A 22,579-nucleotide genomic window follows, 5' to 3' on the forward strand; every position below is an offset into this window, starting at 1 on the left:
GTGAATAAATTTTAGGAAACGTACTAGTGAAATGTAATGACGAAGAAAAATGTCGATCAACGTTTAACCACTTCTACCGGGCAGTACGTGATAGACACCCACTTGTGCGTTTGCTGTATGTATGTCTTTCTTTCCTCGGCGTAAATGGACTGCAGTGCCAGCGATTGCCTTGTCAGGTACACTGAAAGGCCAAAGAAACTGGCACGCCTGCCTAATATCGTGTACAGCCCCGTGAGCGCGTAAAAATGCCGCAACATGACGTGGCATGGACTTGACTAATGTTTGAAGTAGTGCTGGAGGGAACTGAAACCATGAATCCTGTTCGGCTGTCTATAAATCCGTAAGAGTACGCGGGGGTGGAGATCTCTACTGAACTGCATGATGCAAGCCATCCAAGATATGCTCAATAATGTTCATGTCTGGAGAGTTTGGTGGCCAGCAGAGGTGTCCAAACTCAGAAGAGTGTTCGCGAAGCCACTCTGTAGCAATTCTGGACTTGTGGGGTGTCGCATTGTCCTGCTGGAATTGCCCAAGTCCGTCAGAATGAACAATGGACACGAATGGATGCAGGCGATCAGACAGGACGCTTACGTACGTGTCATATGTTAGAGTCGTGTCTAGTCGTATCAGGTGTTGCATATCACTCCAACTGCACACGCCGCACACCATTACAGAGCTTGCACCAGCTGGAACAGTCCCCTGTGAACATGTAGGGTCCATGGATTCATGAGGCTGACTCCGTACACTTCCATCCGCTCGATACGACTGGAAACGAGTCTCGTCCAACCACGCAACGCGTTTCCAGTCATCAACAGTCCAATGTCGGTGTTGACGCGCCGAGGCGAGGCATAAAGCTTTGTGTCGTGCAGTCATCAAGGGTACACGAGTGGGCCTTCGGCTCCGAAAGCCCATATTGATGATGTTTCGTTGAATGGTTCGCAGGCTGACACACTGAAATCTGCAGCAATCTGCGGAAAAGTTGCACTTCCGTCACGTTGAACGATTCTCTTCAGTCATCGTTGGTCCGGTTGTTGCAGGATCTTTCTCCGCCCGTAGCGATGTCGGAGATCTGATGTTTTACCGGATTCCTGACATTCACGATACACTCGTGAAATGGTCATACGGGAAAATCCCTGCTTCATCGCTATCTCGGAGATGCTGTGTCCCATCGCTCGTGCGCCGACTATATCACCACTTAAATCTTGATAATCTTCCATTGTAGTAGCAGTAACCAATCTAACAACTGCGCCAGACACTTGTTGAAATTAAAATTTAAAACAGTCTTTATCGCAATTTTTTTATACTGGCGTGAGCGACCGGTTTCGACTCTTTCATAGTCATCTTCAGACTCCAGAGCGGTGGATGGACACTGCCAGACGAGTTCCGTCGACCCTCGACGCAACTCGCCTGGCAGTGTCCATCTACCGCTTTGGAGTCTGAAGATGACTCTACGAAAGTCGAAACTGGTCACTCACTCCAGTATAAAAAAATTGCCATAAAGACTGTTTTAAATTTTAATTTTATCAAATTTTAAGATCGCTGACTGTTTTCAAAAATTTTATAGACACTTGTCTTATATAGGCGTTGCCGACCGTATCTCCGTATTTTGCCTGTTTACATGTCTCTGTATTAGCATGCTTTTATTGGTTTCTTTGGCGCTTCCGTGTAATAGGAAGTACAGCTCCTAATGTACTCATCTAAGTAGTGCTGAGAGAGCGGAAAAATGTGCCCCGCGTGCATGTCAGTACATTGTTTAGGCGTACTAATTAATCTGATACACATAAAATTATACATTAAAAAAAACAAAGACGCTGTTAGGTGTTTAATCTTTTCGGGAACGAGTCATATGAAAATGGGAAAGCTGGAGACGGTACCTTCCAAATGCAGATTCCTTAAATGCCAAGAACCATAGGGAGTGGCCGTGTAAACAAAATGAAAGTGGAACATAGTGAACTAAAAGAATAAGATACACTCGGAAAGAATTTGGCCCGAAATGTAGGCGAATTTGCAGACTGAAACTCTGAAATGTATCATTCATACCGTAGTAATGTACATCTCCTAACACTCGTAAAATTTAAGATTGCATTTGTGTATAAACAGGATATTTTGTACTTAGTCTGGTACGAAACACACCATTGGAGGTCTAATAACGGTAACTGACTAATGCATAACCTGTAAATTATGACTTCCTTTGAATAAAATGTGGAGTACTAAACTTTACGACGTTTAGTGGAAATTTCACGTTTACCTCTTCAGTGTTTTAGGGTTATCGGCGAAATATATTCAGTACTATTGCTATCACTGCATCCAGGCGATGGACAAAAATGTGGAAGCACCAAAAACGCTACATATACACAATGGAGTGTTGGTATACAAAACAGCGTCGAGTCGTCTCGGAACGGATGAATACAAGTGATGTGTAGTTTTCAAGCGAATCTTACAACATTCTTCCTATAAAATAGTGCTAATTTCAGATAACGATGATAGCGCATGATGATCACGCACACTTCTCTCCAAATTAGATCACGTAGGCTCAATAATATTGAGACCCAGTGACTGTGGTCCTCAGGAGAGATGCGAAAATTCATCCTCGTGCTCACAAAGCCAGTCATGGACGATGCGAGCTACACTGTGATCAAAAGTATCCGGGCACTTTGCTGAAAATGACTTAAAAGTTCATGGCGTCCTCCGTCGGTAATGCTGGAATTCAGTACGGTGTTCGGCCACCATCAGCTTCGACGACAGCTTCCACTCTCGCAGGCGCACAGCCCATCAGGTGCTGGAAGGTTTCTTGGGGAATGGCAGTCCATTCTTCACTGAGTGCTGCACTGAGGAGAGGTATCGATGTCGGACGGTAAGGCCTGACACGAAGTCGGCGTTGAAAAACATCCCAAAAGGTGTTCTGTAGGATTCAGGTCAGGACTCCTTGCAGGCCAGTCCATTACAGGGATGTCATAGTCGTGTAACCACCCCGCCACAGGCCGTGCGTTATGAACAGGCGCTCGATCCTGTTGAAAGATGCAGTCGCCATCCCCTAATTTCTCTTCAACAGTGAGAAGCGAGAAGGTGCTTAAAACATCTGTGTAGACCTGTGATGTGATAGCGCCACGCAAAAGAAGGGGTGCCAACCCCATCCATGAAAAACACGTCCACACCATAGCACCACCGCCTCCGAATTTCACTGTTGGCACTACAAAAGCTGGCAGATGACGTTCACCGGGCATTCACCACTCTGCCATCGGATCGCCACATTGTGTACCGTGATTCGTCACTCCACACAAAGTTTTTCCACTGTTCAATCGTCCAGTGTTTACGCTCCTTGCACCAAGCGAGGCATCGTTTGGCATTTACCAGCATGATGTGTGGCTTATGAGCAGTCGCTCGACCATAAAATAATTTTCACCTCCCGCCTAATTCTCATAGGACTTGCAGTGGATCCTGATGCAGTTTGGAATTTCTGTGTGATGGTCTGGATAGATGTCTGCCTATTACACATTACGACCCTCGTTAACAGTCGGCGGTCTTTCTCAGTCAACAGACGAGGTCGGCCTGTACGCTCTTGTGATGTACGTGTCCCTTCACGTTTCCACTTTACTATCACATCGGAAACAGTGGATCGAGGGATGTTTAGGAGTGTGGAAATCACGCGGACAGACGCATGACAAAAGTGACACGCAATCACCTGACCACGTTCGAAGTCCGTGGGTTCTGCGGACCGCCCCATTTTGCTCTCTCACGATGTCTAATGACTACGGAGGTCGCTGATATGGAGTACCTGGCAACAGGTGGCAGCACAATGCACCTAATATGAAAATCGTGTGTTTTTGGGGGTGTCCGGATACTTTCCATCACATAGCGTATGACGCAGGGATTATATGGCGCGCACGCTTCCACTACGCTCAAACAAGTGTGAATGACTAAGAAGGAAGCGGCGGATCATCTCTCTGCGAAGGAACGGGAGTCGAAAGAGACGTTGACACCATCGTGCTGGAAAAGCGCACGGCTTAATTCCGTCTGGAACGCGCCGGAACGGCGTTGCGGCACCTCCCAGGGAGTTGTTTTGAACTTACTGGGACAAGTCGGTACCGGAGATGTAAAATAGCTGGCCTATATTAAATCGTAACCTAACTGTAAAACGTAACCATAATTTTGCGCTGTCCCGGTACCAGGGAATGTTATGGTGAGCATCTGTCTACTAAATATCCATCTGCGTGTCTCATAGTACACCGTGTTTTGTTTTTCTTGTCTATTCGGGAAGTTGCATTTGTACGTGACCCCGATGAGCCAGGAATATCTTCATCGTTATTCATACAGGGTGTTTCAAAAATCACCGGTATATTTGAAACGGCAATAAAAACTAAACGAGCAGCGATAGAAATACACCGTTTGTTGCAATATGCTTGGGATAACAGTACATTTTCAGGCAGACAAACTTTCGAAATTACAGTAGTTACAATTTTCAATAACAGATGGCGCTGCGGTCTGCGAAACTCTATAGTACGATATTTTCCACATATCCACCATGCGTAGCAATAATATGGCGTAGTCTCTGAATGAAATTACCCGAAACCTTTGACAACGTGTCTGGCGGAATGGCTTCACATGCACATGAGATGTACTGCTTCAGCTGTTAAATTGTTTCTGGATTCTGGCGGTACACCTGGTCTTTCAAGTGTCCCCACAGAAAGAAGTCACAGGGGTTCATGTCTGGCGAATAGGGAGGCCAATCCACGCCGCCTCCTGTATGTTTCGGATAGCCCAAAGCAATCACACGATCATCGAAATATTCATTCAGGAAATTAAAGATGTCGGCCGTGCGATGTGGCCGGGCACCATCTTGCATAAACCACGAGGTGTTCGCAGTGTCGTCTAAGGCAGTTTGTACCGACACAAATTCACGAAGAATGTCCAAATAGCGTGATGCAGTAATTGTTTCGGATCTGAAAAATGGGCCAATGATTCCTTTGGAAGAAATGGCGGCCCAGATCAGTACTTTTTGAGGATGCAGGGACGATGGGACTGCAACATGGGGCTTTTCGGTTCCCCATATGCGCCAGTTCTGTTTATTGACGAAGCCGTCCAGGTAAAAATAAGCTTCGTCAGTAAACCAAATGCTGCCCACATGCATATCGCCGTCATCAATCCTATGCACTATATCGTTAGCGAATGTCTCTCGTGCAGCAATGGTAGCGGCGCTGAGGGGTTGCCGCGTTTGAATTTTGTATGGATAGAGGTGTAAACTCTGGCGCATGAGACGATACGTGGACGTTGGCGTCATTTGGACCGCAGCTGCAACACGGCGAACGGAAACCCGAGGCCGCTGTTGGATCACCTGCTGCACTAGCTGCACGTTGCCCTCTGTGGTTGCCGTACGCGGTCGCCCTACCTTTCCAGCACGTTCTTCCGTCACGTTCCCAGTCCGTTGAAATTTTTCAAACAGATCCTTTATTGTATCGCTTTTCGGTCCTTTGGTTACATTAAACCTCCGTTGAAAACTTCGTCTTGTTGCAACAACACTGTGTTCTAGGCGGTGGAATTCCAACACCAGAAAAATCCTGTGTTCTAAGGAACAAACCATGTTGTCTACAGCACACTTGCACATTGTGAACAGCACACGCTTACAGCAGAAAGACGACGTACAGAATGGCGCACCCACAGACTGCGTTGTCTTCTATATCTTTCACATCACTTGCAGCGCCATCTGTTGTTGAAAATTGTAACTACTGTTATTTCGAAAGTTTGTCCGCCTGAAAATGTACCCTTGTTCCAAGCATATTGCAACAAACGGTGTATTTCTACCGCTGCTCGTTTAGTTTTTACTGCCGTTTCAAATATACCGGTCATTTTTGAAACACCCTGTAGTTAAATGCTTATTTAATTAATACTGGACATGCGTTCACCGAGCAGCTCCAGTGCAACTGTTTGAACGTTGCGGCTGGCAGCAGTCGAAAATATAACGTTATAGTTCGTGAGGACTACCGACTTGTGCCGATATGAATCTGTCGAGCACAAATAGGGAGCTCAGTGACACTGCTACAGTGACAGACGGTAACACCTGTTGTTTGAATTCAGCCTTGGAGTTTTATTGTTTTGATTATAAGACATTGTTTTAAAAACCTTAATTTCAGAACAATACTTCACAAAAAAATGGTTTCTCACCTTAAATTTAAATTTAAAAAATCGAAACTTGTGATTTTTTGGCGCCAGGGGGGGACGGAGGGTGTTGTATGGTTGAAGAGGTGCTTTCTGGCACCTAAAATTTTAGAAATTAAGCACTGGAACAGCGTATAGCAACCGACGCGATAGTATAATGAAGAAGTCATGCATAAGTTTTCAGAGTCTTACATGACATTATGACAAACGTCGCCGCGTGCTGGGTTGTGCGTCTCCTTACACCCATTCAAAAAGCGCGCCGAACGTAGCAAGCAGTCCAAATGTTGCAAATATGACAGGCGATTCTAGATGGCTTCTTTTTATTGCTAATCACCGTGGACCAGTGCTGGGCGAATCACTGTCGTCGCGAGACAAAGGACCAAAACAAGCGGCGGAAACATGTCGATTCACCACCGCCAAAAAGAAAAACGAAGCCCCAACCACCATCGCGCAAAATGTTGCTGGAACTACCAAGGTGTGGCGCTAATAGTATTATGCTCGTAACAGGCAAACCGTCACAGAAGCCTACTATCGAAATGTCCTGATGACGTTACGAGAAGCTGTCGAGACAAAGCTTCGCAGGACTCTGTGCAAGAGAGTGTTTTTTGTCCACGACAGCCTCAAAGGACAGAGTCACAAATACTGACTGCTTCGTTAGGCTATTGAAATTTTGCCTCACTCTCCGTGTTCATGGTGCCCAGTGATATCTTCCTCTTTCTTCAGATGAAGAAAACATTGAGCAGCAGGCACTTACAGAACGAGGGAGAAGTGATTCTCGAGGTGGAACGTTTCCTGAACACCCAAAATGCAGACATCAACAACAGAGGTCTCCGCCAAGTCATCCAGCGGTGGCAACAATGTGACGCATTGATAGGTGAATGTCTAGATAAGGACCTAGAAAATCATTGACTTTCAATATCACAGGTTCTATTTTTCCGGATTATAATTAAAGCTTCGTGACTAACCTTGTATTGGTCGTAACTAAGGAAGAATTTTTGAGGTACAATAACTAGCGTTACATAATTTCTAGACAAACCAAACGTACTCGTAATATCTTTGAAATTACCCCAAACATGGTTATAACTGAGTCGTTGAAGCACAGAAACGTAAGTTCTGAGAAAGACAGACGTTTGAAAAAATCAAATTTATAGACAAACCACCAGTCTCATACGTCTGTACTGTTTCTTAACACAGGCTCAACATCCTACATTTCCTTTGAAAAAAATAACGTACCCACCTTATGCTACGAAGTATTCATTAATATTTGAGATTTTATTTACTGTTGATGTTAATTCATGAAAACTCCATATATGGGCTAGTGTCAATAGTGTCTTCTGATAGTTGTAGTTTGTAATTAACGTGAAACTGGAATCAGAACACATACTAAATGCACCACACACACACACACACAATTATGACCTATTGCAACACTTTGTGGACCTCGTTGTCATCCTTTTCATTAAGCACGTTCTATGGCTTGGAGTTCAGATGAAATGGCCGAGACACCTACGATTATGAAGCACCAGGGACATCATGTAGACAAAAAGTTACATTGTCAACCCTAGACAACAACTGAACGGTGCAGAGCAACAAAACTACACTTTGTGCTTATCGACGACGTAGGATTTCATGAATGTCCATATAGCACACTGTTTCGGGAATCAAGCTCCTATTACCTAGCTGCCCGTATTAATCCTAGATAAACATGCCCTTAAAAAGCACACAGTCATATAAGTGCATGTTTAAGTAAGTTATGTAGGGTTGACTGATGACCTCACAGTTTAGTCCCATAACCCGCGTCAAAAAAATGGTAATGAGTGTATGGCATCGATGGCCGGGAGGCCCCTATTCAGGGAAGTTTGGCCGCCAAATAACTTCGTTCATTCGACGCCACATTGGGCGACTTGCGTGCCGGTGATGAGGATGAAATGATGATAACACAACAACACACAGTCCCCGAGTGGAGAAAATTTCCAACCCGACCGGGAATCGAACCCGGGCCCGCTTACAGAGGAGGCGAGCACGTTACCACCTAGCTAAGCGGGCGGACAACCCCCAATAATCAATCAATCAATCAATGTAAGGTTAATGCAGACAACCAGATGATGGGAGCTTGACTCCCATAATGGGTCGCTGACGATTACATTCCTAACATTAGTGGCTGTATGCTAAATTAATTATAACGATTATCTTCGCAACTGCTAACTCCAGTCCTTAAGATGGATAACACTGGAATACTTACAGCAAAGCATGGGAATAAAACAGGACTAACTTGAATTTAATGTAAACGTATGACTGGTAAGTCCACGAAATCTATCGATCATCTCAAATAATTATGATCTTTGTAGAGTCTGAGGGGAATAAAAATAACTTTAACGCAACGAGTAAAGAAAACCACTCGCTTTACTGGGTTACGAATAACATATTTCATCCAAACACAGCGTATAAAACTGAAAGTAAGGTAATGCGGGATGCGAGTATGCAGAGAAAAAAGATGTTAAAAAATACATTAGTTAGTACGGTAGTGCGCTCGACTGACCTTGCCCTTCCTTGAGCGATGCATCTCGAACAGCGAAAGTGTTACGACGGCAGCACACGCACAGAGACACACGGCGCGGTGAAGCGTCTCGGGTGACGACCGCGTCGCGATGCGTCTAGACGCCTTCTGGGGGCTGACAGCTGCGCCAGGCGCCCACCAGCGTCCCAGGGCGCATGCGCCGTTCGTCCCTCGTCGGTCAGCACGGCGTCGCGCACGTGCGACTGTGGACGCGAGTGCCCTCCTCCTCCTCCTCCTCCTCCTCCTCCTCCTCCTCCGCCCCCCCTATTTACACCATCGACTCTCCCCCCTCCCCCCCCCCCATATACACCCTCGACTGACGGCGCTTCCCAGTTCCCCGTAACTGGGGCTCGGTGGATTAAGCGCATCGCGAAATACGGCGCGCAGAAATATCCCAAAAGCTCTCAGACGCGGGGCTGAGACGGTAGCGTAGCAGCCGTAAGAGATGTCAGAGCTGTGCTTACCTACGTGTCGACAGGATTCAGAGTGCTTCTTGATGGCCGGCCAGTTTGCTACTTGTAGAGGCTTGCGAAGTTCTGGCTTCCAAAATATACGCTTAGCGATGGAGGCACTTTTGAGTAAAACTATAAATGTCTTTACTATAAAATTGCTGGCGTAACCACGGTGGTATCGATTTCGACGTTAAAAATTCGAGATGCTTCGTAGGGAAAAGACGATTAGAAGTAAGCGATGGAGATATCATAGGAAGACATTTGTTTTTCTTCAGTTGATGTCTCTGTGAGGTCTAAAATGCAGCAGGTACGTGAGCTACACCCGGTTCGAATCTCCAAGTCGGATTATGGCGGGATAACTCACGCCCTTGATCCCAGTTCGCCAACTTACAAAAAAAGTCATCTTTCAACCCAACTCGGCCGGCCGGAGTGGCCGAGCGGTTCTAGGCGCTGCTGTCTGGAACCGCGCGACCGGTACGGTCGCAGGTTCGAATCCTATCTCGGGCATGGATGTGTTTGATGTCCTCAGGTTAGTTAGGTTTAAGTAAAGTTGTAGGGAACTGATGACCTCAGATGTTAAGTCCCATAGTGCTCAGAGCCATTTGAACCATTTGAACCAACCCAACTTAACCTCCAGGCAACAGTTTCACTAAGCAGCAGTCCTTCACAACAAACGACTTTCCAGCAAGAATATAAACGCAAAACATAACTAATTAGTGTTCTGTTCACTTTCTGTTCGGGCACGTGTGAGTTCACACATACTAAAAAAGAAACTAGATGCTGACTGAGCTCTTTTTGCAGAGGCTGAAAATATCGCTTCAGTTGTAAATTACTTTATTTTCACACGACTGGTTTCGAACTGTTATAAGCTCATCCTCAGGTGTCGTACCTGTGCTGCGGTCCCCCGGTACACGCGGCGCTCGGGGATCACACCACAGCTACGACACCTGAGGAGGTTGCGTTTTTGTGCCAAGGGACGCTGGAGCTACGTGACCAGCTACGACAGAATGTTCTGGAAGGACGACAGGACACGGTAGATGCGCGTGATCGCGGGGGATTGCATCAGACGAGCCTATATAAGCAGGGCCGCTGGTGCTGCTAGGGAGATTCCTTCGACAGTTGCCTCAGACTCTGGACCTGTGTTATTCTGCCCTCGGGATGGGACTTAGTTTCTCGGGCACTTAGCTGCAGAGGGTACATGCAGGATTGCACGCCGGCCGGAGTGGCCGAGCGGTTCTAGGCGCTACAGTCTGGATCCGCGCGACCGCTAAGGTCGCAGGTTCGAATCCTGCCACTGGCATGGATGTGTGTGATGTCCATAGGTTAGTTAGGTTTAAGTAGTTCTAAGTTCTAGGGGTCTGATGACGTCAGAAGTTTAGTCCCATAGAGCTCAGAGCCATTTGAACCATTTTGAACAGGATTGCACAACTTACATTCAATGTGTTGGTGCCTCTTAGGGTCCGACAGCGGTCTTACCGTACCTCGTGTTTCATCTCAGTTATTTCATCAGAAGTATACGTCCTTTGTCACACCAAGTTCCCTTGTCTGCAAATAATTTCCAGCTTGTTTTCCAGCACCAGGACTCCGAGTTGGACGAGCCACCTCATTACTGGATTTAGTGTCTAGCTCCCATCCTGATCCGCTCGTAGGAAACTACAGACGCGACAACCGGTCTTGTGAAAATAAAGTAATTTACAACTGAAGCGGTATTTTCAACCTCTGCTATAATGCTCAGTTGCGGATGTTCCAACAGGACTGTTTGTAAGCTCCTTTTAGTAGACGGCAGTATGTAAGGAGGTCAGTATCACTTCATTCATTACAGAAATATAAAAAAAATATTTCCTCTCGAGCTTAAAAAGAAACTCGTAGAGTCACTAATAGCCCCCCCCCCCCCCCCCTCTCTCCTTGATTACGGCGATCCTATTCTACAAGGACTTTCGTATAATGAGAGTTCACGTCGGCAGGAACTGGCAATGAATGCTAGTGTGCGATGCATGTGCGATGTACGCTATTTCAACCACATCACTTCCGTCTGTGAACAATTATCGTGGCTGCTTGCCGATAAGCGTAGATATTATCATACCCCGTGTTTGCTATCTCGTCTTCTCATTCATTCCACTCCTGTCTAGTTAACTTCAGCCCATACAGTACTATTTGGACAACACAGCAGGAATACTCGTTCTGAACAAAGTAAGATCCTCTCTGTACCACTACACAACACCGCCATGCTTTCTCAACCATTTCTGTATTAGGAACACGACTTTGGAACAATATTCCTCAATATATTAGAGAAACTGAAATCGTTTAAAGCTTCAAAAGGCAGCTAATGGTCCACCTACTATCACAATAGCTCTCTCTTCTTGCAGTTCACACTCACACACCCTCACTCCCACACTACCTTTCTTTCCACTTGTCTAGAGTGCTCTCTCTTCAAATTCTCTTCTCTCCAATCAGCCACTGCCACTTCCACTTCAATCCTCCCCTCTTTCATTGTCCCTTCCATTTCTTCTAATGCCAAACGTGGCTTCAAAAATGCTAAACTAATCAATAACATTCTTAATGCCTCCAATATTTTATTATTATTGTTAGTGGTATTATTACTATTATTATTTCAAAATATTACGTTTTGTTAATAATGCAAATTATTATTATTGAGTTTGTCATTTAATAACTAATTAATAATATTATTAATTGCTCTATTATTTTATCATCATTATTACCATTACTATTATTATTATTTCTTTCCTTTCTCAGACGTTATGTCTGGTTAAAAATGGAAAGTGATGCAGGCCTTGATCAAGCGTGACTTCCTTTTAATTGTACGGAATATGTTACATTGCATTTAGGAACTTTTGGGTAATTGAACATGTATCAATAATTACAGATTTCTGTAGTTGTATAGATACGTTTGGATGTAGCTGTATTGCGTTGATGTACTGGTGGATATTCTGTGGTATGACTCCTGTAGTTGATAGTATAATTGGTATGTCAACTTTATCCTGATGCCACATGTCCTTGACTTCCTCAGCCAGTTAGATGTATTTTTCAGTTTTTTCTCCTGTTTTCTTCTGAATATTTGTTGTATTGGGTATGGATATTTCGATTAGTTGTGTTAATTTCTTCTTTTTATTGGTGAGTATGATGCAGGTTTGTTATGTAGTGTTGTTTTATCTGTTATAATGGTTCTGATCCAGTATAATTTGTATTCATCATTCTCCAGTACATTTTGTGGTGCATACTTGTATGTGGGAACGTGTTGTTATATAAGTTTATGCTGTAAGCCAAGCTGTTGATGTATTATTTTTGCTACATTGTCATGTCTTCTGGGGTATTCTGTATTTGCTAGTATTGTACATCCGCTTGTGATGTGATCTACTGTTTCTATTTGTTGTTTGCAAAGTCTGCATTTATCTGTTGTGGTATTGGGATCTTTAATAATATGCTTGCTGTAATATCTGGTGTTTATTGTTTGATCCTGTATGGCAATCATGAATCCTTCCATCTCACTGTATATATTGCCTTTTCTTAGCCATGTGTTGGATGCGTCTTGATCGATGTGTGGCTGTGTTAGATTATACGGGTGCTTGCCATGTAGTGTTTTCTTTTTCCAATTTACTTTCTTCGTATCTGTTGATGTTATGTGATCTAGAGGGTTGCAGAAGTGGTTATGAAATTGCAGTGGTGTAGACGATGTATTTATATGAGTGATTGCTTTGTGTATTTTGCTAGTTTCTGCTAGTTCTAGAAAGAATTTTCTTAAATTGTCTACGTGTCCATAATGTAGGTTTTTTATGTCGATAAATCCCGTTCCTCCTTCCTTTCTGCTTAATGTGAATCTTTCTGTTGCTGAATGTATGTGATGTAATCTATATTTGTGGCATTGTGATCATGTAAGTGTATTGAGTGCTTCTAGGTCTGTGTTACTCCATTTCACTACTCCAAATGAGTAGGTCAGTATTGGTATAGCATAAGTATTTATAGCTTTTGTCTTGTTTCTTGCTGTCAATTCTGTTTTCAGTATTTTTGTTAGTTTTTGTCTATATTTTTCTTTTAGTTCTTCTTTAATATTTGTATTACCTATTCCTATTTTTTGTCTGTATCCTAGATATTTATAGGCATCTGTTTTTTCCATCGCTTCTATGCAGTCGCTGTGGTTATCCAATATGTAATCTTCTTGTTTAGGGTGTTTTCCCTTGACTATGCTATTTTTCTTACATTTGTCTGTTCCAAAAGCCATATTTGTATCATTGCTGAATACTTCTGTTATCTTTAGTAATTGGTTGAGTTGTTGATTTGTTGCTGCCAGTAGTTTTAGATCATCCATGTATAGCAAATGTGTGATTTTGTGTTGGTATGTTCCAGTAATATTGTATCCATAATTTGTATTATTTAGCATGTTGGATAGTGGGTTCAGAGCAAGGCAGAACCAGAAAGGACTTAATGAGTCTCCTTGGTATATTCCACGCTTAATCTGTATTGGCTGTGATGTGATATTATTTGAATTTGTTTGGATATTAAGATTTGTTTTCCAATTTTTCATTACTATGTTTAGGAACTGTATCAATTTAGGATCTACTTTGTATATTTCCAATATTTGTAGTAACCATGAGTGGGGTACACTATCAAAAGCTTTTTGGTAATCAATGTATGCGTAGTGTAGTGACCTTTGTTTAGTTTTAGCTTGATATGTCACCTCTGCATCTATTATCAGTTGCTCTTTACATCCTCGTGCTCCTTTGCAACAGCCCTTTTGTTCTTCATTTATAATTTTGTTCTATGTTGTATATGTTATTAATTTCTGTGTAATGACTGAAGTTAATATTTTGTATATTGTTGGTAGGCATGTTATGGGGCGATATTTAGCTGGGTTTGCTGTGTCTGCTTGATCTTTAGGTTTCAGATAAGTTATTCCATGTGTAAGTGTATCAGGCAATGTGTATGAGTCTGCAATGTAACTGTTAAATAATTTAGTTAGATGTGAATGTGTTGAGGTGAACTTCTTTAGCCAGAAATTTGCTATTTTATCTTTTCCAGGGGCTTTCCAATTGTGAGTAGAATTAATTGCTTGGGTGACTTCATGTTGCAAAATTATCACTTCAGACATCTGCGGTATCATCTTTTATATGTCTGTTTCTGCTTGTATCCACCGTGCATGCCTGTTATGTTGTACCGGGTTTGACCATATGTTGCTCCAGAAGTGTTCCATGTATGTTATGCTTTGTGGATTGTCTATTTTAATGTGTGTGTTTTCTATTGTCTGGTAAAATTTCTCTTGGTTTGTGTTGAATGTTTGGTTTTGTTTCCTTCTATTTTCACTTTTTTTGTATCTTCTAAGTTTTTTGGCCAATTCTTGTAACTTCTGCTTCCTTTCATCTAATTGCTCTATCGCTTCTTGTTGTGAGATTTTACCTAACCTTTTTCGTTTTTTTCTGACATTTCATTTCTTATAAATTGTGTTAGCTGTCCGATGTCTTTTCTCAGTTTTTCTATTGTGGTCTGTAGCCTGTGTTGCCATGCTGGTTTTGTGGGTTTCTTCTGTGTGTCGGTTGGTTCTGATCTCTGCCTAGTATGTATATTTAGTGTAGTGAGTGCTCCTATATAAACCAATAGTTGTAACTCTTCCATAGTTGTGTTTTCATTTATTTTGTTGTGTATGATTGTGTTGATAGTTTTTATTGTTGTTTCAACTTGTGGGTTATTTGGCGGTCTATGCAAGAATGGTCTAATGTCTGTATTTGTGTCTTTGTATTCTCTATATGTCAGCTGAAATTTCTCTTCTATATCTGACATGTGTGTCACTTCGTGTTCTATTTGTGCTTGTTCTGGTGGCTGTCTTAAGATTTCGTTTTCCTCTGATTGTTTAATTGATGTGTGTTGGTCTTTGTTTGTTTGCTCTGGGATGTTTGAGTCCATTACTGTATTTTCTTCTTCTTCTGATTGCACATTATTTTGTTCCAGTATTTGTTGTACTTGTTGTTTGATGTTTTCTAATTCTGACTGGGGTATCCTGTTATTTTTTATTACTACACGGATCTGATCAGCTAGTCGTTGTTCTGTTAAAAATTTTAATTCTGGGTATCTGGTAATAGATGTTGTGTATACTTGTGATCTGTATCCAGTTGTGTTGGTTCCTAGGTTTGTTGCTTGTTAATAACAGAACATGAGGTGTTGATTAACTTCATCTGACCATCTCACCCTCTGTCTTTGTTTTCCTTCTAGGGTGGTTGCAGGAAGCATATTCTGCAAAACACCTCTATTTGGATTTAAATCATTTTCCAGTTGGCTAGCAGTGTCGTTACCATTGTAGGCGGGCACAGGGTTCAAGCGTCGTCCCCGACTATGACGGCGCTTGCCCGAGGCTTCTTTAGTTCTGTCCTGAACCAACTAATCACACTAAAAGGGGGGTTAGCCCTATTAGTGGTTTGTTCTTTTCGTCGCCTTTTACGACTGGCAGAACATACCGGAGGCCTATTCTTTTCCCGGGCCTCCACGGGATTTATTATTATTATTATTATTATTATTATTATCATTATTGCCAATTATTGTTTTATTAATCATGAAGATCATTATTATTCTTTGTATGTGTTCTTCCTGGTCAGATGCAAGAATGAGCCTTAAGGTATTTTCTGGTCAGACTAAATATTAAATAAATAAATATAATTCATATTGAAACAGACTTTTTGTGCATTATTATTGTAAAATAAATATAATAGTTTGATTCATCTGGAAAGAAAATGCAAGTGCAATGCATGACAAAACAAGTGAAGAGTTTTTTTTTGGGGAGGGGGTTGGAGGAAGGAATGAACTTCATGTGTTGAAAGGATATGAAATGTTATTTCGGTGGTTACAAAATCGAATTATATCTGTAAGTTGGGAATGACATTTTGATTTTTGTAAGTTATCAATGTGCACGTGGGCGAGAGACTAAGTAATGTACTGTTAAGCAATCTTTGATCTTGTGGCCCAGTCTTTGCCTCTGTGCAGTCTGATACATTCTTAGCAGAAGTGTGATAAGTGACAGACATATTTAGTAGTGCAGTGTCGACTTGCGATTGTACCTGTTAGATGAAGAAAGATTTATTGTAAAGGACGACAAGGATAAATATTTTGTATATATTGGAAAGCGAAAAGAATACAAGTTTTGAATAACGTTATTATTTTTGAAGAGAGGTAGTTTGAGGTACGACTCCAGCAATGAGCGGGTAATTTGTTAGAATAATTATTGTCAGCTAGTTAACTTGTTCAGAGCTGAGACAAAGACCACCCCACTACCCTGAGTCATGCATTAGCATATTAACTTTTTAAGCTGTTTGGTTCGTATAGAAATTCTCTGTTAACATTGCACCCTTTTTAAATCACTGTTCACTTTGTTAAGCATAGTGTTGTTCAGATAAGTGTTATGTATGAAGAGCTCGCGAAATTTTACTCTGACTTTTTCAATACGTGCTTCATTCTAAAATAGTTGTCTTGGGATATCATTGAAATGCCTGTTCTAGCAGGACAGAGTGGATTAGGTTGTGGAAAGGGGCCATAAAAACTTTATTTATCAACACACAATATTACAACAAGGATGCAAAACACTCAGAACTTTAATCGACCTCCTTTGATTAACTTTAGATCGGGTGAAGGCCACATTCACAATCCAAGACACAAGGCTTATGCAAAATTGAAATACAAGGTTCTTCTGGAGGATTCACCCAAGAATATTTTCTAAATCTTCAGTCTAATCGGCTGAAGGTCTTAGCAATGTAATTTTAATGGAACTAGGCTGGAGATCGCATATTAAGCAATAAGAGGAGTTTCAATCAAGAGGCAGAAGACCTTATCTTAAAACATTTCATGCAAATTGGGCTGAAGGCCTCATTCAAAAGCATAACAATCTTATGCCTTAAGGGCAAGAGAAGAAGATTAAGACTCAGCTGAAGGCCGCTCACCAACAAATAATTTAATGGCTTAAGCCCTAGAAGAAGAGTTTCAGTTTTAAAGGGCAGAAGGTCGTATCCTAAAACATTTCATATAAAATAAAGAATAACAATCTCATGCATTAAGGGCAAGACGAGGACATTAATTTAAGAGATATTAATACTCAGCTGAAGGCGACATGTCAACAAAATATGTTTAACGGCTTAAGGCCTAGAATGAGTTTCAATCTAAAAGACAGAAGGCCTTATCTTAAAATCTCTCCAGTAAAATTCGGCTGAAGGCCCCATATAAAAATATAACAATCTCATGCCTTGAGGGCAAGATAAGAACATTAATTTAAGAGATATTGATACTTGGCTGAAAGGGACACATCAACCAAATAACCACAATCCAAACAAGGAAATTACTACATAACACACAAGGAACGGCGCACAGAAGTTTCCAAGGGTCGGCCTGGAATTGTAACACTAACGCCCGTTTAGGTGAGACAGGCAGCCTGTCCAATGACTTCTTAATGTGGAGGCAACCCAACCGACAGACAACCGACCTACCAATCAACCAAATCTGTTCCGCTCCACGCAATTAGCAAAACGACCAAAAGATTTCAATACACGACACACAGAATATTGGCATCCACAACGACCAACAACACCTCAGCTGTCGAACTACGCGCTGCGGCTGCCACTCACGGGCAAGTAAGGCAGGAAGTTAGCGACACCAGTACATGGAATAAGAAAACGAGGCGGCACTACTGTAATAGAAGATGACAAACTATTAATGGGATGAACACGAGCCGTGCACGGCTCAGTCATTTCATATGAGTAGTTACTTTCCCCATCCCACTGTTTAAAGAAAGTTTATCATTACGCATTACCACATTGCATCATATGGTATGCAACAATTTGAATACCGTGTGGAAATTTTATTTAAAAACAGAAATCTAGCTCAGCCGCTGCCTGCCTGCTTGCTGTCGAGAAATCTGAATCAATGTTGTCAAGACGCGAAGAAAGTTGCACAGTTAGTAGTAAGACGAGTTGTATTGAATACAATCAGTTACAGTTCAATTCATATTAGCTTCTGCTTAATCAAAGGTTAGCATACGAGTTTGAGTAAATAAGTTTGTGGGAACATATTTTTGGTAATATCTAGACTTTTTATGGAGTGGGACGCTAAGTTGGGCTAAATTTCATATACAAACACATAGTGGGGAACTTACTCTCGCCTGGATGCATCTCTTTCCGAGGCGAGCTGTAACTGTTGTAACTGGTCCTTGAGTCCCGGGTGCTGGCACTGGGACGGAGTTGACGTCCCAACTGTCCCACATACACTCCTGGAAATGGAAAAAAGAACACATTGACACCGGTGTGTCAGACCCTCCATACTTGCTCCGGACACTGCGAGAGGGCTGTACAAGCAATCATCACACGCACGGCACAGCGGACACACCAGGAACCGCGGTGTTGGCCGTCGAATGGCGCTAGCTGCGCAGCATTTGTGCACCGCCGCCGTCAGTGTCAGCCAGTTTGCCGTGGCATACGGAGCTCCATCGCAGTCTTTAACGCTGGTAGCATGCCGCGACAGCGTGGACGTGAACCGTATGTGCAGTTGACGGACTTTGAGCGAGGGCGTATAGTGGGCATGCGGGAGGCCGGGTGGACGTACCGCCGAATTGCTCAACACGTGGGGCGTGAGGTCTCCACAGTACATCGATGTTGTCGCCAGTGGTCGGCGGAAGGTGCACGTGCCCGTCGACCTGGGACCGGACCGCAGCGACGCACGGATGCACGCCAAGACCGTAGGATCCTACGCAGTGCCGTAGGGGACCGCACCGCCACTTCCCAGCAAATTAGGGACACTGTTGCTCCTGGGGTATCGGCGAGGACCATTCGCAACCGTCTCCATGGAGCTGGGCTACGGTCCCGCACACCGTTAGGCCGTCTTCCGCTCACGCCCCAACATCGTGCAGCCCGCCTCCAGGGGTGTCGCGACAGGCGTGAATGGAGGGACGAATGGAGACGTGTCGTCTTCAGCGATGAGAGTCGCTTCTGCCTTGGTGCCAATGATGGTCGTATGCGTGTTTGGCGCCGTGCAGGTGAGCGCCACAATCAGGACTGCATACGACCGAGGCACACAGGGCCAACACCCGGCATCATGGTGTGGGGAGCGATCTCCTACACTGGCCGTACACCACTGGTGATCGTCGAGGGGACACTGAATAGTGCACGGTACATCCAAACCGTCATCGAACCCATCGTTCTACCATTCCTAGACCGGCAAGGGAACTTGCTGTTCCAACAGGACAATGCACGTCCGCATGTATCCCGTGCCACCCAACGTGCTCTAGAAGGTGTAAGTCAACTACCCTGGCCAGCAAGATCTCCGGATCTGTCCCCCATTGAGCATGTTTGGGACTGGATGAAGCGTCGTCTCACGCGGTCTGCACGTCCAGCACGAACGCTGGTCCAACTGAGGCGCCAGGTGGAAATGGCATGGCAAGCCGTTCCACAGGACTACATCCAGCATCTCTACGATCGTCTCCATGGGAGAATAGCAGCCTGCATTGCTGCGAAAGGTGGATATACACTGTACTAGTGCCGACATTGTGCATGCTCTGTTGCCTGTGTCTATGTGCCTGTGGTTCTGTCAGTGTGATCATGTGATGTATCTGACCCCAGGAATGTGTCAATAAAGTTTCCCCTTCCTGGGACAATGAATTCACGGTGTTCTTATTTCAATTTCCAGGAGTGTATGTTTACCAGGGATAGATCTTGGGATCTTGCTGGCCACCAAAGTACCTCAGCATCACGCAGACAGTTCAGTAAAGACACGCCCCATGTGTGGACCAGCATTGTCCTGCTGAAAAACTGCACCAACGTATGTCGCTTAAGAGGTAACACCTAAGGACTCAGAATGTCCGTGATGTACCATTGTGCCATCTGAGTTGTATCAGTCACTACCAGCCGTGACCGGAAGTCGTACTCGATGGTGCCCCACACCATGACGCCACATGTAACACAGCTGCGCCTCTCCAGAACATTGCATGAGTGGACACTCTCCCACGTCGCCGACATACGCGCTGTCAATGGCCATCAGGGGTAGTTCACCACTGAACACCTTGCGAACCCATCCATCAGCAGTCCAAGCTTCCTACTCACAGCACGACTCCGAACGCAGCCGGTTTCGTCGTGATGTTAACGGCAGCCTACACGTGTGAAAGTAATTCTGAAGTCTCTCTGGCGCTACCATCCGACCAACGGTTTCCGCCTGCTTAGCTGAGTGGTAACGTGTTTGCTTACCATGCAGCAGGCCCGGGTTCGATTCCCGACTGGGTTGCAGATTTATTCCGTACGTGGACTGGATGTTGTGTTGTCTTCGTCATCATTTCTTCGTCATCGACAAGCAAGTCGCCCAATGTGTCGTGGTCTCAAATAAGACTTGCAACTGGGTGGCCGAACTTTCCCGGATTGGGCCTCCCGACCATGAATTCCACACAATAACTTCATTTCATATCCAACGTGACTGTGGCCGCTCGATGAGAATTAACACACTTTGAACGCGGTATGGTAACTGGAGCTAGATGCATGGGACCTTCCATTTCGGAAATCGTTACGCAATGCAATATTCCGAGAACCACATTATCTAGAAATTGCCGCAAATACCAAATCTCAGGCATTATCTATCACAGAATGAGATTTTCACTCTGCAGCGGAGTGTGCGCTGGTATGAAACTTTGCTGACAGATTAAAACTGTGTGCCGGACCGAGACTCGAACTCGGGGTCTTTGCCTCTCGCGGGCAAGTGTTCTACCATCTGAGCTACCCAAGCACGACTCACGATCTGTCCTCACAGCTTTACTTCTGCCAGTACCTCGTCTCCTACCTTCCAAACTTTACAGAAGCTCTCCTGCGAACCTTGCAGGACTAGCACTCCTGAAAGAAAGGATTTTGCGGAGACATGGCTTAGCCACAGCCTGGAGGATGTTTCCATAATGAGATTTTCACTCTTCAGCGGAGTGTGCGCTGATACGAAACTTTCCTGGCACATTGAAACTGTGTACCGGTTCGCAGGAGAGCTTCTGTAAAGTTTGGAAAGTAGAAGACGAGGTACCGGCGGAAGTAAAGCTATGAGGACAAATAGTGAGTCGTACTTGAGTAGCTCAGGTGGTAGAGCACTCGCCCGTGAAAGGCAAAGGTCCTGAGTTCGAGTCTCGGTCCGGCACACACTTTTAATCTTCTAGGAAAGTTTGATTATCTCTCACCACGGAGATCGCAGCGACCGACGGCCTTCACGTAACGACCGAGAGCACCGTCGTTTGCTTAGAGTTGTCGCGTGAAATAACCGCAAAAATCAATGTGGGACGTACGAGAGATTTATACGTTACGACAGTGCGGCTAAATGTGTAGTTAATGGGCTATGGCAGCTGAAGAACGGCGCGATTGCTATTGCTAACAGCACAACGCCTGCAGCGCCTCTCCTGTTCTCGTGATCAAATCGGTTGCACCCTAGACGACCGTAAAACCATGGCATGGTCAAATGAGTCCCGCTTTGAGTTGGCAAGTGCTGACGGCAGGGTTCGAGTGCGGAAAAGACCGCACGAATTCATGGACCCAAGTTGACAACAGGGCACTGTGCAAACTGATATTGGCTTCATATTGCCGTGGGCTGTGTTTACGTGGTTTGATCTGGGTCCTCTGGTCCAACGGAACCGATCATTGACTGCAAATGGTTCTGTTCGGCTACCTGGAGACCATTTGAAGTCATTCACGTACTTCATGTTCCCAAACAATAATGGAATTTTTAAAGATGAAATTGCGCCATGTCACCGGGCGATGATTGTTCGCGATTGATTTGACGAACATTCTGAACAAGTCGAGCGAATGTTTTGGATACCAAGATCGCCCGACATGAACCCCATCTACACTCCTGGAAATTGAAATAAGAACACCGTGAATTCATTGTCCCAGGAAGGGGAAACTTTATTGACACATTCCTGGGGTCAGATACATCACATGATCACACTGACAGAATCACAGGCACATAGACACAGGCAACAGAGCATGCACAATGTCGGCACTAGTACAGTGTATATCCACCTTTCGCAGCAATGCAGGCTGCTATTCTCCCATGGAGACGATCGTAGAGATGCTGGATGTAGTCCTGTGGAACGGCTTGCCATGCCATTTCCACCTGGCGCCTCAGTTGGACCAGCGTTCGTGCTGGACGTGCAGACCGCGTGAGACGACGCTTCATCTAGTCCCAAACATGCTCAATGGGGGTCAGATCCGGAGATCTTGTTGGCCAGGGTAGTTGACTTACACCTTCTAGAGCACGTTGGGTGGCACGGGATACATGCGGACGTGCATTGTCCTGTTGGAACAGCAAGTTCCCTTGCCGGTCTAGGAATGGTAGAACGATGGGTTCGATGACGGTTTGGATGTACCGTGCACTATTCAGTGTCCCCTCGACGATCACCAGTGGTGTACGGCCAGTGTAG

The 22,579-nt window shown here is 44.3% G+C and overlaps 1 protein-coding gene across 1 annotated transcript in view; it reads right to left on the reverse strand.

The window, feature by feature from the left end:
• LOC126161374 (SET domain-containing protein SmydA-8-like) overlaps positions 1-8,846 on the reverse strand; it is a 320,527-nt gene extending 311,681 nt beyond the window's left edge. The window contains exon 1 of the mRNA XM_049917148.1: positions 8,693-8,846. Coding sequence (XP_049773105.1) covers positions 8,693-8,716 — 24 coding nt within the window. The 5' untranslated portion in view covers positions 8,717-8,846. The remainder of the gene's footprint in view (positions 1-8,692) is intronic.
• Between the last annotated feature and the right edge of the window lie 13,733 nt (positions 8,847-22,579).

This window comes from Schistocerca cancellata, chromosome 2 (assembly GCF_023864275.1).
Source record: "Schistocerca cancellata isolate TAMUIC-IGC-003103 chromosome 2, iqSchCanc2.1, whole genome shotgun sequence".
NCBI lineage: Eukaryota > Metazoa > Arthropoda > Insecta > Orthoptera > Acrididae > Schistocerca > Schistocerca cancellata.